This window comes from Phyllostomus discolor, chromosome 7, assembly GCF_004126475.2.
Source record: "Phyllostomus discolor isolate MPI-MPIP mPhyDis1 chromosome 7, mPhyDis1.pri.v3, whole genome shotgun sequence".
NCBI classification, from domain to species: Eukaryota; Metazoa; Chordata; class Mammalia; order Chiroptera; family Phyllostomidae; genus Phyllostomus; species Phyllostomus discolor.
In genome coordinates, this window is record NC_040909.2 from 42,526,447 (window position 1) to 42,540,115 (window position 13,669).

Consider the following 13,669-nt stretch of genomic DNA (forward strand, 5'->3'; position numbering starts at 1 on the left):
AGGCCCTCAGAGTTCTTTGTTATCTATTGTTTGATCCTTACTTCCTGGCAATGATTAATGAGCTTTACCTGAATTCCTGTGCAAACGAACCCAATGAAAGCCCATTGAGGAACAGGCTCCTGGCCCTACTCCTGTGAGACATCGGCCACTTTCCTCCCCAAGCAGATCATATCTTGGTAGACTTATTCTCATCTCTGGTGGACGGGGGCCTCTGTGGACAAAGTTCCCCCACACCTGGGGTCCCCCAACTTCCCCAGGTTGACAGGACAGCTAGAAGTAGCTGGAGTTGGTTGTTTCCCTTCCCCCATGTCATCTGGGCTCTGATAATACCCTAATAGAATAGGTTCTGGTAAAATAGTTTCTCTTGAGGGCAAGTCTTGGTAAGAAGAGAACAGTGCTCTGGTGTATTTCAAAATTATTGCTTTCTCCCTCCCTCTGCAGAAGGACTAGGGGACTCTTGTCTCATAGTCACTTTGAGAACCTAATAGAACTCTTAGAGCTGAAACTCAGTAAGTGTGAACCCACCCCCAAAATATCTGTGTTGCCCTGGAGTTTTGAAACTCAGACTTGTGAGCACTGAGCCTCCAGCAATCTGTCAATTACAGTCTGGGTTTTCCAACTCCACCTGCTCTCTTTGGACTCTGGTTCCAGCAGAGGTTTCTTCTCTGATTTCCCCATAAGTTTCTGGTCATGGGTTTCTGCTCAGGTAAGTTGTTACTCTATATACAGCCTGTCTGTCCCTCCAATTTTGAGGGCATCAGGTTGCTCTGTGACCCCTGTTCTCTGATGAATCTAAGAAGAGTTGTTGATTTTCCAGTCTACTCAGCTTTTTTTCTTGTTTGAAAGAGTGTGGGCTTCCAAGCTCCTTACATACCAAACCAGAAGCCCCCTTTATTCATCTTTGCTTCCCAAAGAACTTAACTCTGTCTTTTATCTTTTTTATAACTTGTTCTAAATTTTTCCTCTTGGGTGCTCTTACTGAGGCTGGTATAACTTGTTCACTTGCTGGATATCTATATCTGAACTCATCCTGTCTCCTCCTCTTTCACTAAACTGAATCCTGTTTTAAATGAAGCCCCTTCCCTGAGCTGAATTTGGGCTACTAGCAGAGTATGTACCAGTAAAGTGCCATTCTGATATTGGTCACGTGTATTGTTTTTCTTTGGGAGATCATTTTATAGTGCCTTGGGTGTGAAGAATTTAGTTAATGTCAGCTTCCTATTTAAGGACTTATTACACTGTAATTGTTACACTATTTTGTAAGCTCCTTGAGGTCAAGAACCTTCCATTATATATTGTTCTTTTCATAGTGTTTGCCACAAAAGTACTTGTTAAAAGTGGGATGGCGGACATTGTTTATAAAGTTAGGGTATAGAAGTCCCTCATTTGATAAGCTGGGTATATATTATTTCTTCAAGTGTATCTATCTTATTTCAAAGCTTATATTTTAGAATATGAGGCAGTAAATATTTTTGACATGTTAATGCAATATCCATCCCAGGTCTTATATGCATGTTTTGACCATGTTGTGGGTGAATACAGAGTGATGTGTGCTGCTTATGGAGTTGTGGTGTCCTAAGGACTTGTGATTATTATTATTTGATATATTTTTCTCTCCTAAAACCATTATTTAATCGTATTTGCAAATGTGCATAGGTAGAGGTACTAGAATTTTGAGATTATAATGATACACTTTAGATGATAATATTCTAGAATTTAAGTCAGATTTTATTAGAGATCAGATTCCTGTATTAATATAGCTTATTAATTTGTTGCATTTATATTTTTGCAGACTGTTCTCTCTGTATAAGAAAATTTTTGTCCTATAAAACACAGTGTCCAACTTGTCGTGTGGTGAGTTTTTCTTTCCTTTTTTTTTTTTGTTTTAAAAAACTTACTGGTTGGTGCAAATATTTCTGCTTCATATGTATACAAATGCCCAAGAGAATATATGTAACTGTTGGCTTAAGCCACATAATAGACATTTTCAGAAGGAGCTCTAAAACACATATGTGGGGAACTGGGCTTTGTTCGAGTTTTTGTGGGGATTTCTGATAACCTAAATGTATTTTAGGAGGTAAAAACTAACTTCAAGTTCGGAATGTAGCACTCAAATCCTAAGACCTATGTTTTTATGGCTGTTCAGTTTTTATAATTTCTTACATTGGGTAGAAAATCTGGTGGGAGTATTACTTATTTGCAGACGACTGGTGTAAGTATTTGTGCAGAAAACGGATTCATGGACGTTGGGCTGCACCCAACCTGACTGGTCCCTTGCTTCTTTCCCAAAACAGGCCTTCAGGGACAGCACTGGGCAGTTTGTTGGTATTGGTTTCTGAAGCTGTTCAAGTAGTGGAAATAGATGAAAGGATAGCTTAAGAGGGAAAGTAAACATAGTAAAGAAAGAAGTAAGAGACAGTAAGGTCTAACTGAAAGGACACCTGGACCAGATTAAGGGTTTGGTTCTTCTAGTGTGATGCCGCTGGTAGGTACAAAGTGTCAGAATTCCTCTGCGCTATCATGTAAAAGCCCTATGTAAGAAATGATAGTTTGTTTCTCAAGTCTAAGCTCTTGCAATTTAAGGCACACTGTCTTTGTCAAGATGACATCATCATGGAGATAAACTGTATACCATTTATCCTGAATAACCACAGGTTTTACCATTTTCCTGTTGCAGTTCTGAAAACCAATCTTGTTGTTAAGCTCCCTTTGGATTTGTGGTGTCTCTCCCAATATTATCATTTAGAAGAGTGTTTCTTTTGTTCTTCAAGAGAAATTTTTGGTAATGCTGAATGCTGGCATTCTTGCTCATATTAGGTTTTATCCTAGTACAGAGTATATATATGGTTTGACCATATACTTTGGGAGCTTTTATCAGATTTCCAGTTGGCTGATTCTGATTAATTGTTTTTAAATACCATGTTAGTATGAGATAAAATGAACTTTATTTTGAAGCTTTCCTGGAAGACTAAATGGGATGGGAAGTCTCAGGAGGATGGGTCACACATTTTCAAAAACAAGATTATGACAAGTAAATTATTGTTTCTGACCTTTTCCCATCTGGTGTTTTTCGTTTCTAGACAGTCACAGAGCCAGACCTGAAAAATAACCGCGTGTTAGATGAACTGGTAAAAAGCTTGAATTTTGCACGGTATGATTTGGAGACTAACTTTAACTACTTTTGCCATTTATGTGTCCCTCTTTACTCTACACTTTTGGGGATTAGAGAATGCAGGTTTGGATATTTGGGGTAAAGAAGGGAAGCAGTAACAGTTATTAATCATACATGGCCAATTATAATGGCAGTGGGATTTTCTCCCTTTACTCAACAGAAATCCACCTGTTATGAAACACAACAGTTAAAATGCAGATTTGAGCACTTACTTTTGGGTACTACAAGCATACTCTAGCTTCATTTTTTATTTTGCCTGTCGTAGCCCTAGAGTCAACCATTTTCCCAATAGTTGGGAAAATACCGTTCTCCTTTTATTGGAGAATGGTATTTGGAAATTGGGATCTGGAGTGTGCTGTGCTCATTGTTACTGGGGTATCATTGCTTCCAGAGCTGGGGAACACATGCATGTATTCTTATGTGCATACTAATCCATGTACACAAATACATCTGTAATTGTTTCTGTGTTCATTACATATTAATCCATTCATTCTTAATCTGATTTACTTAGCATGTATAAAATGACATGTCATGTGCAATATTAGTAGACACTTTATTAACTCAAAAGTGTAGCTTTACTTACTAACTGTCAAATACATGATGGTGAAGGTGAGTTTGATCACCCAGAGGGATATAAAAAGGCATGTTTTACCAAACAGTATCTTGAATTATTTTTAGATTTAATCATGCAAGTCGAGCAGGAATTTTTAGTAGGAATCCACTGTGTTTAATTAATGGTTAGGTGCCTGTATACTTAAGTGTAGGACTTCCAGGCTTCTTGGAGTCTTCTTGGAAGTACATTACATTGCTTCTAAAAATGTAGAGATTTCTTCCAAGAGAATTGCACATTTATCGATCCTAAAAAATGATCAAATTTGAGTACGTTGAACTTACCTAAGATGACATTCTGGAAATTGGCTAGTTAGTTATTTCCCTAAGCAAAGTCATACAAATGTGATATGTTTTCTTAGATTAAGAATGTCTGAGATTCTCTGATTCTCATAATTAGAGTTACTGCTTTTATTACAGTTTTTTACCAGTGAGTCTTTCAGTCAGATTTTGAAGTCTGTGAGAAAAGCTGGAGTCATGTCTTTGGAAAGGAACTTTTGAGACAGTATTGGAAGGCTTGTATTTTTTCTTCAGATGGTACTGAAAACATAACAACATCCCTGCTAGGAAGAAGGGAGTGTTACAAAGAATAGCATCTGTTCATGGAAGAGAAGTTATCAATATCTTTGTGTTCACAGAACTTTCAGTAATTTAAAAGGAAGCCTTGGAACAACTGAACTCCCCCCTCCCTCCCTTCTTCCCAAAAGGAACAGGCTATCTGATTGTCACAGTGGGTGTGGTGGAGCAGGAAGCATTCTCTCTAGATTCGGGGTGTATTTATCCTTCTGTTTGCCTTCTCTGCCTTGTCATACGGTGAGCATTTCTTGGACGTTTGTCATGTCTGAAGCACTGTGGTATCTTATTTGCAAAATTACTGATGAAATTCAAGCTAGTCAACTTCATTAGTTTAAAATCCGGTTTAAGATTGATGAGGGAAGAGGTTTAATTTTATGACAAAATGTGAGATGTTTATATGGTTTGTTGATTCTGTTTCTTCCTGTCTTTCCATTACCGTTTTATGACATGGTTTTTTAAAATTTAATATTCTAAGTGGAATAACATAATGGTATTGGAAATAATTCTAGAGGTTTTCAGACACAGGCTGACATGTATGTGTTACATTTTCTTCTAACTTTTGTCTTGTTTTCAAAGAACAAGTGTTTTGTTTTTCCTCAAGTCAACTTTATTTAAAGTAATGTTCTTAAGAAACTGTTGTGTTCAACAAAATTTAATTAAAATATGTTTGTCTTAGTGGAATGTCATTCTTGGGCTTAGAAAATACTGTTTCTGTAGTTTTGCATAGCAGCCAGTCTACATGTATATCATTGTTTTTATGAATAGAGCATACTTCGGTACTTCGGTTTATTCACCATCGAGGTATGACTTTTTCTCCATGTATTTACTCCACGTGTAAGAATTTAAATATCTTAGATGATAATTGTAATAGATAATTCCCTTAGCGTCTCACAAGAGTATGCAGAATATAATTTCACCTTATGCTTTAGTTTAAAGCCTACTGGCTTCAGATTCAGGTAGCACTCGGTTTCCGTCTTGGCCCTGTTACTTCTGATGTCAGTGGCCGCTGTTCTCCATCTGAAAAATGGGAACAATGCTGTTGATACGTTGAGAGATTGTTGTAAGGATTAAAAAGAGTCACTTCAGTGACTAAGGATGTAATACGAAGAGTCACTGAATTGCATTGGTTCCTTTGTTGTAAATCAAGTGACTCTCTGTGTTGGTCTAATTCTGGACACATTATGTTCCATATTCTCTTTGTCTCTCTCGACGCTAATACTGCAGTCAGTGTTTTTAATACTGTAGCTGTATAGTATGTCCTTAAAGTCTGTAGTGCAAGTTTTCTAATTTGATTTCCTTAAAGACTGCTGGCATTCTAGGGCTTTGATTTCCATGTAAATGTTAGAATGAATATCATTTCACTTGAAAAAAGGTTGCTTGTATTTCAATTGGGATTGCATCGACTCTCTAAAATCAGTGTGGGGAAAATGAGCATCTTAACATTGTCTAGTGTTCTAATTCATGTACATCGATATCTCATTTATTTAGACCTTTCAGAGATTTCCCTTAGCATTGTTTTGTAGTTCAAGATATAAGTTATATATATATTTTTGTTAAATTTATTTTCAGGTGGTTAATATTTTTGATGGTATTTCAAATGGTATTTATTAAAAAATTCATTTTCTGTTAGCTAGTATATAGCTAGAACATTAATTTTTGTTTATGGACATATTCAGTGACCTTGCAAAAATTCACTTATTTTAGTTGCTTGTAGATTTTTAAAAAATTTTTTCTATGAACATAATAATGTCATCTGCAAATTAAAAGCTTTTTTCCCCCTTACCGTTGTATCTTTTATATCACTTGTTTTGCCTTACCACAAAAGCTAGGACCCCCAGTACAATCTGAAGAGGAGTGATGGCAGTGGACACCTGGTCCTGTTTGCAGTCTTAGTGAGAGGTGTTCTGTGTCTCATTAGTGACTGATGTTAGCTGTAGGTTTTTTGAAGGTATCTTTTATTAGAGTAAGAAAATTTTCTTTTATTCCTGGTTTTCTGAGTGTTTTTATTGTGAATGGGTGTTGAATTTTCCCAAATGTATTTTCTGCATTTATTAAGATGATTATACATTTTTTTCTTTTATTTTGCTAATGCAGTAAATTACATTGATTTTTCAACTAGCAAACCAACCTTGCATTCCTGGAATAAATCCCACTTGGTCATGATGGATTATATTTATCTCTAAATTTTATTTGTTAATATTTCATGTAGTATATTTCTGTCTGTAGCTATGAGATATTACAGAACTGTAATTTTTCCCCTAAAATGTTCATCAGATTTTGTTATCAGAGTTATGCTGGTTTTAATATAAGTTGGGAAACATTCTTTTTCTATTTTCTGGATGTGTTTGTGTAACAATATTATCTTTTTCTTAAATATTTGGTAGAATTCACCAGCAAAACTATCTTTCTTTCTGGAAGGCTTTCGATTGCAGCTCAGTTTCTTCAGTAGCTATAGATACTTCTACTCTTCAGGTCTCCTGTTCCTTCCCTCTTCAGTGTTGATGAGTACTGTTTTTCAAGGACTTTGTCCATTTCATCTAAAATTTCTAATTTATTGCTATAAAGTATTTATAACACCCTCTTATTTTTATTTTCTGTAGGATCTATAAAAATATCTTTTAATTCTTTGTTTTTGTAATTTTTATTTTCACTTATTTTTTTCTTTTTCAATATGTAGGAATTTACTAATTTTTTCAATTTTTTCAGCTTTTTGCTCTGCTCATTTTCTTTTATATGCCTGTTTTCTATTTTGCTAGTATCTATTATTTATTCCCTCCTTGGATATAACTTGCTATTCATCTCTTAACCTTATAATTTGGAAGCTTTTAGAATGTTGATTCTCAGTTTTTCTTATAAGTTATGATTTGGTCTCTAGGGATTGTTTTAGCAACCCCCAGGCTATCATTCAACTCAGAATATTTTCTGGTCTCCATTGATATTTGATATTTTCTGGTCTCCATTGGTATTTGACCTGTGAAGTTACTTAAAGGTGTGGTGTGTAATTTCTTAACATTTGGAGATTTTCCAGTTACTTTCATTGAGTTTCATGTGAATTTTCAGTGGTCAGAAAAGATAAGCTGAATTGTTAAGGTCTTGGCAATTGTTGAGACTTGCTTTATGTCCCAGAACATATCTGTACTGGTAATTGTGCCATGGATCCTTGAAAAGAATGTGTGTTCTGCATTTGCCATGTGTAATGGCTTTCACTTGTGAATCACATCAGTTTACTAATTGGGTTGGCTCAGATCTATATTCTTACTGGTTGTTGCGTATTCTCTTAGAGAAGTATGTTTAGATTTTTATTCACTATTATTTAAACTAAATATTGTGAATTGATTATCTTTCCTTTTAGTTCTGCCAGGTTTTGTTTTATACATTTTTGAAGCTGTGCTGTTAGGTGAATATAATTTATGATTTTAATGGCTTCCAAGTAAATTGACCATTTTGTCACAATGAGATGTCCGTCTTCATCTCTCATAACGCTTTTGCCTTAAAGTCTATTTTGTCTGCTGTTAATGTTTAAGGTTGCCACATCAGCTTTCTTTTGGATGGTGTTGTCATGGTACATCTTTTTCCATCCTTTTATTTTCAACTTTCCTGGCTATTTATATTAAAGTGTTTTCTTTTAAACAGTATATAGTTGCCTCTTATTTTTAATCCAGTCTTTACGTTTAAAATGATTACAGTTTACTGTGTTACTTTGTTTTCTTTTTGTCCATTTGTTCTTTTTAAAAATATATTATGCCACTTTGGCTGGTGTGGCTCAGTGGATTGGGTGCTGGCCTGTGAACCAAAGGGTCGCCAGTTCGATTCCCAGTCAGGGCACATGCCTGGGTTGCAGGTTAGGTCCTCAGTAGGGACGTGCGGGAGGCAACCACACATTGACGTTTTTCTTCCTCTCTTTCTCCCTCCCTTCCCCTTCCTAAAAATAAAATTTTTTTTTAAATGCAAATGTTATTTCTTTTTTCCTGCTCTTTTGTTGATACTAGAGTATTTTTATAATTTTATTGCCTTTGTTAATTTTTGCATAATACCTTTTAGTGTCAACTAAGGGATTATTCAAGAAATTATAAAAATACACCTGTAACATAATACAGAGTACCATAAATTAGTACTTTTATCATGTCCTGAGCAATGCAAAAACTTTATACTATATTTGTGTTATTTAATCCCTATTCTTTGCTATGTTTGGAGAGATCTTTTTTCCATATATATTATAAATTGCACAAGACATTGTTAGTGTTGTTTTCAAGGAAGTCAGTGGTCTTTTAGCCGCATGTTTACTTTTTTTGGGACTGTTGATTTTTGCTGACATTTGTGTTATCATCTAGGACTATTTTCCTTTTGCCTGAAGATTTTTAAAAATATTTTTTGCTTGCTGGTGAGGAATTCTCTTAGCTTTTGTTTGCTTTAGAATGTCTTTATACTGATTTCATTTTGGATGAATATTTTCAATGGAAATAAAATTCTTGGAAGTTTTGTTTTTGTTCTGTACTTTAAAGATGCCATTCTATTCTTTTTGCTTCCATAGTTTTTATTGAGAAGTCAGTGATATTTCCTACTGTTCTTGTAGATCAGGGATTCTTACCTGAGAGTGATTTTGCATTCCTTTTAGCCCTTTCCCCAGGGGTCATTCGGTAGTGTCTGCATGTATTTTCATTGTCTCCAGCTGGTTGGGAGGGATGTATGCTGCTGATGTCTGGTGGGTCCTGTAGTTCCTTCTGAGCTTCTTACAATGCACAGAACAGAACTGACAACAAACAATTATCTTAATGGGTCAATAGTGCCAAGATTGAAAAACTGTGTCCTAGAGTCTGTGTCCTGTGTCTTAGTTTTTTTCTGGTTATAAGACTTTCTCTTGATTTTTGATTTTTCAGTAATTTGATCATTATATGCCTTTATCTTTCCTGGGATAGATTTTCATTCCCTTTTATTACACTGTCTTTTTATCCATTTGTTTATGTTTCTTTTTTATTTAAATGTATTCATCATAGTTTCTTGACATTTTTATCTTCTAATGCCACTCTTTTGATTACTTCTGGATCTCCTTCCATGAACTATTTTTTAAAATATATATTTTGTTGATTATGCTATTATAGTTGTCCCATTTTTTTCCACTCTCTATTCCCCCCAACCCTGCACCTCCCATCCCACCTACATTTACACTCCTTAGTTCATGTCCGTGGGTCATACATGCAAATTGTTGGGCTTCTCCATTTCCTATACTACTCTTAAGCTCCCCCTGTCTATTTTGTACCTACCATTTATGCTTCATATTCCCTGCTGAAATGTGATTCCCTTCACATTTCCCCCCATTCCTAACCCTTCCTGCTGATAACCCTCCATGTGATCTCCATTTCTGTGATTCTGTTCCTGTTCTTATTGTTTGCTTAGTTTGTTTTTGTTTAGGTTCAGTTGTTCATAGTTATGAGTTTGTTGTAATTTTACTGTTCATTCTTTTGGTCTTCTTCTTTTTCTTAGATAAGTCCCTTTAACATTTCATATAATAAGGACTTGGTTTTGATGAACTCCTTTAACTTGATCTTATCTGGGAAACACTTTGTCTGTCCTTCTATTCCAAATGATAGCTTTATTGTATAGAGTAATCTTGGATATAGGTCCTTGCCTTTCATGACTTTGAATACTTCTTTCTAGCCCCTTCTTGCCTGTAAGGTTTCTTTTGTGAAATCAGCTGATAGTCTTATGCAAACTCCTTTGTAGGTAACTCTCTCCTTTTTTCTTGCTGCTTTTAAGATTCTCTCATTCCCTTTCATCTTGGATAATTTAATGATTATGTGCCTTAGTGTGTGCTTCCTTGGGTCCAACTTCTTTGGGACTCTCTGAGCTTCCTGGAAGTCTATTTCCTTTGCTAGATTGGGGAAGTTCTCCATTATTTTTTCAGATAAGTTTTCAATTTCTTGCTCTTCCTCTTCTTCTGGCACCCCTACGATTCAGATGTTGGAATGTTTAAAATTGCCCTGGAGGTTCCTAAGCCTCTCCTCATTTTTTTTTTGAATTCTTGTTTCTTCATTCTGTTCTGGTTGAATGTTTTTCTTCCTTCTACTCCAAATTGTTGATATTAGTCCTGGTTTCCTTCCCTTCACTGTTGGTTCCCTGTATATTTTTCTTCATTTCCCTTTGCACAGCCTTCACTTCTTCCTCTATTTTGTGACCATACTCAGCCATTTCTGTGAGCATTCTGATTGCCAGTGTTTTGAACTCTGCATCTGATAGGTTGGGTATCTCTTCATCATTTAGTTCTATTTTTGGATCTTTAATTCTTTCGTTCATTTGACCTGTATTTCTTTGTCTGGGGGGGGCTGTTTTGTTGTAAGGGGAAGATCCTGAGGTATTTGCCGGGGGTGGGGGGGGCGGGGACAGCTCACTTCACTGTGTTGTGACACTGAATTGTCCCCAGGAGGGAACAATGCTGCTTGCTCACCTCTCGGCCAGCTTTCAGTCACTTCCCCTGCTACCCACAAGCAAATTGGGTCCTCACAGTGCTGATTCCTGGGTAGATCATCTTGTGTACGTTCTAGGACTCTATGGGTCTTTCCAATGAACTCTCCTGTGAGGCTGGGAATTTTTCCCTCCACTGCAACTCCCACAGGTTTTTTCAGTCAGAGGTTTTAAGGCTTTATTTTCCCACACTGGAAGCCCTGTGTTGCACAGTCTGTCTCTGCAGTTGTTCCCCCTGGTTTATCCGCACACAAAAGTAGTCCACCAGATGCCACCTCACTGCCCGGTCCTCCAGCCACTGGCTTACTGCGTGTTCTCTGTCCCCAGGCTGCCCTTCTGTACCCCTCTTCCCAGCCTGGATGAATGTTTCTTCTTTAACTCTTTGGTTGTTGGATGTGCGTAAAATTTGATTTTCTGGCAGTTTTGGTTGTTTTTTGTTTTTAAAGTTGTCATTGTCCTTTTGGTTGTGTGAGGAGGCAAAGTATATGTATGTATCTACACCAGCATCTTGGCCAGAAGTCCCCATTGACTGTTTTATCTCTCGATTATTGACTACATTATTGCTTTTTAGCATGTCAAATAACTTTCAATTTTATGTTGAACTTTGTAGGTGAAATATAATAGGGACTGTAGTTATCTTTTTTGAAAGATGTTGAATTTTGTTTTGATAGGCTGTTAAATTATCAGCTCTTCACTTTTATCTTGTATAGGCCTGGTTTAGTGTTTTGTTAGGTTTGGTCTGTTTCAGTTTTTTTTTTTTTTTTTTAAACTATATTTCTAGAGTGTGGTCCTTCTTCCTAAGGTGTGGCCTTACTTGGGTTACAGTGTCTGGGGCCTTATTGGGGAATGTCTGGGGTCTTGCACCAAGGTCTCTTAGCTCTGGATGGGCTCAAACTCCCAACAGTTTTCTTAGCTCTGACCTTTGGAATCTCAGCTTCCTAGCCTCTGTTTCTTGCCAGGTCTCCTGGTTTTGTCTTATGCTTGTGCAGCCCTGCAGATCATCAGAAATGGACATTTTCTAAGACTTTTGGGGTCTACTTTTCATGGCTAACCCCTATTCAGCACGCCATCCCTCCAAACCCAGCCACCTTTGCCTAGAATTCTGGTCTCTGTTCCCTCTGCCCACTGGTCTGTGTTTTGACTTTAGTTCAAATACAGCCCCCAGAAAATGCTTCTGGGGAAACTCTTGGGGAAGTATTGGATCACCTCATGTTTCTCTTCTCTCAGGGTTTGTAGCCTTGTGCTGACTATAGCCCATGCTTACAAACAGTTGTTTGTATATATTTTGTCCAGATTTTAAAGTTATTTATGATTGGAAGTTAATTCTGATACTAGTTATTCTCCATTGCCAGAATCTGAAGTCCTTCCATTTTCTTTTATAGACAGATTAACTGTTTTTTAAAGTCAGATATATTGCTTTGTATTTATTTTATTCTAGAAGAAACATTTTGGTTTGGTTATCATTATGGATTAAGTTTTATATTTCATAGAAATCAGTATTATTTGGGAAATCAGCTTATGTTAGTTAACTTATTATACATTACTTGATATCTTAATTGTCCATTGTGTTTTTTGTCCTTCAAGGAATCATTTATTGCAGTTTGCCTTAGAGTCACCACCCATTTCTCCTGCTTCCTCCTCTTCAAAGAACCTTGCTGCCAAAGTACACACTCCTGTAGCCTTTAGACATTCTTTAAAGCAAGGAAGCAGGTTAATGGAGAATTTCTTGATTAAAGAAGCTGGTGGTTCTACATCGAAGTTGTCGATGAACAAGAGTGAAAGCAAATTCAGCCCTCAAAAAGTGGTGAGCACTTCTGCAAAGGCCAATGAGACACCTTCCTTGGGAAAGAGAGTTTCAGGCACCTCGGATGCTAATGTTCCTGAGTCACCCTCTACGTCGACTTTGAGACACGTTACTAAAGGTAGGAAATTACTTTCATGTGTGTATTTTCCTAATGGAAACCTTCTCATCCCTTGTGACATAAGAATAAATAAGTGCCATTTTCAGTGGGGAGAAATTCAAGAAAGGGTGAACCATATGTTGACTTATAACAGTCTCAACAGTTGATACAGGCAGTGCTTCAAGATGTTTGTTCTGTTTCTCTTGGATTCGGGTTGATTGTTGCATAAATGAAACAACTTTCATTACTTTATACTTTGAGCGTGGCAGTAACTTTCTGTTTTTCAGCTTTTAATTCCCCCCATCCTTCATATTTTTCTATTTGAAAGATGCTTTGTATGTTATTATACCATTACTTGCACACTTCCAAGCTGTTCTGATTGCTGTTTACAGCCTAAAACAACATGACCCCTGCCCTTCCTGTCCAAACTTACTCAGCTCTGCCTCTCAAAAGTCCTCTGCTCTAGCCAAGCTGGTCTCCCCACTCTCCTTGAATACACCCAGGGACTGGCAGCCACTACATGCAGGCCAAATTTGGCTTGTTACACCTATTTTTGTCAGTAAAGGTTCACTGGAGCACAGTTACATCCTTTGTTTGCATGTTGTCATGGCTGCTCTCATGCCTCATGGCGGAGTTGAATAGTTGTGACAGAGGCCGCCTGGCTCCCAAAGCCCGAAACCGTGACTCCCTGGCCCTTTGCAGTGTATGCTGACCCCATTCCGCCTTTCAGACTCCCTGTCCGGGTCCTAACCACCCTTTGGTACGTTGGATAGTATTGATAGCTCCCGTACTAAAATGGTAGAGCGTGTTTTCTGGACTAGTTGTGTATAATCTGCTTAACTTTTTGATGAGTGGGTCAGCCTGTTAACCTGTTGATTCATGTCTGTTCTTGCCAGCGATGTTTAGAGGACCTTTTAGGCAGAAGCTGTGCCTTAGACATCTTTGGTACACT

At 37.0% G+C, this 13,669-nt stretch overlaps 1 protein-coding gene across 2 annotated transcripts in view; it reads left to right on the plus strand.

Moving 5' to 3' along the window:
- RAD18 (RAD18 E3 ubiquitin protein ligase) overlaps nucleotides 1-13,669 on the plus strand; it is a 113,680-nt gene that overhangs the window by 16,537 nt on the left and 83,474 nt on the right. For both annotated transcript variants that reach the window (XM_036030858.1, XM_028518897.2), the window contains exons 3-5: nucleotides 1,793-1,854; nucleotides 3,081-3,151; nucleotides 12,401-12,738. In XM_036030858.1, coding sequence (XP_035886751.1) covers nucleotides 1,793-1,854; nucleotides 3,081-3,151; nucleotides 12,401-12,738 — 471 coding nt within the window. The remainder of the gene's footprint in view (nucleotides 1-1,792; nucleotides 1,855-3,080; nucleotides 3,152-12,400; nucleotides 12,739-13,669) is intronic.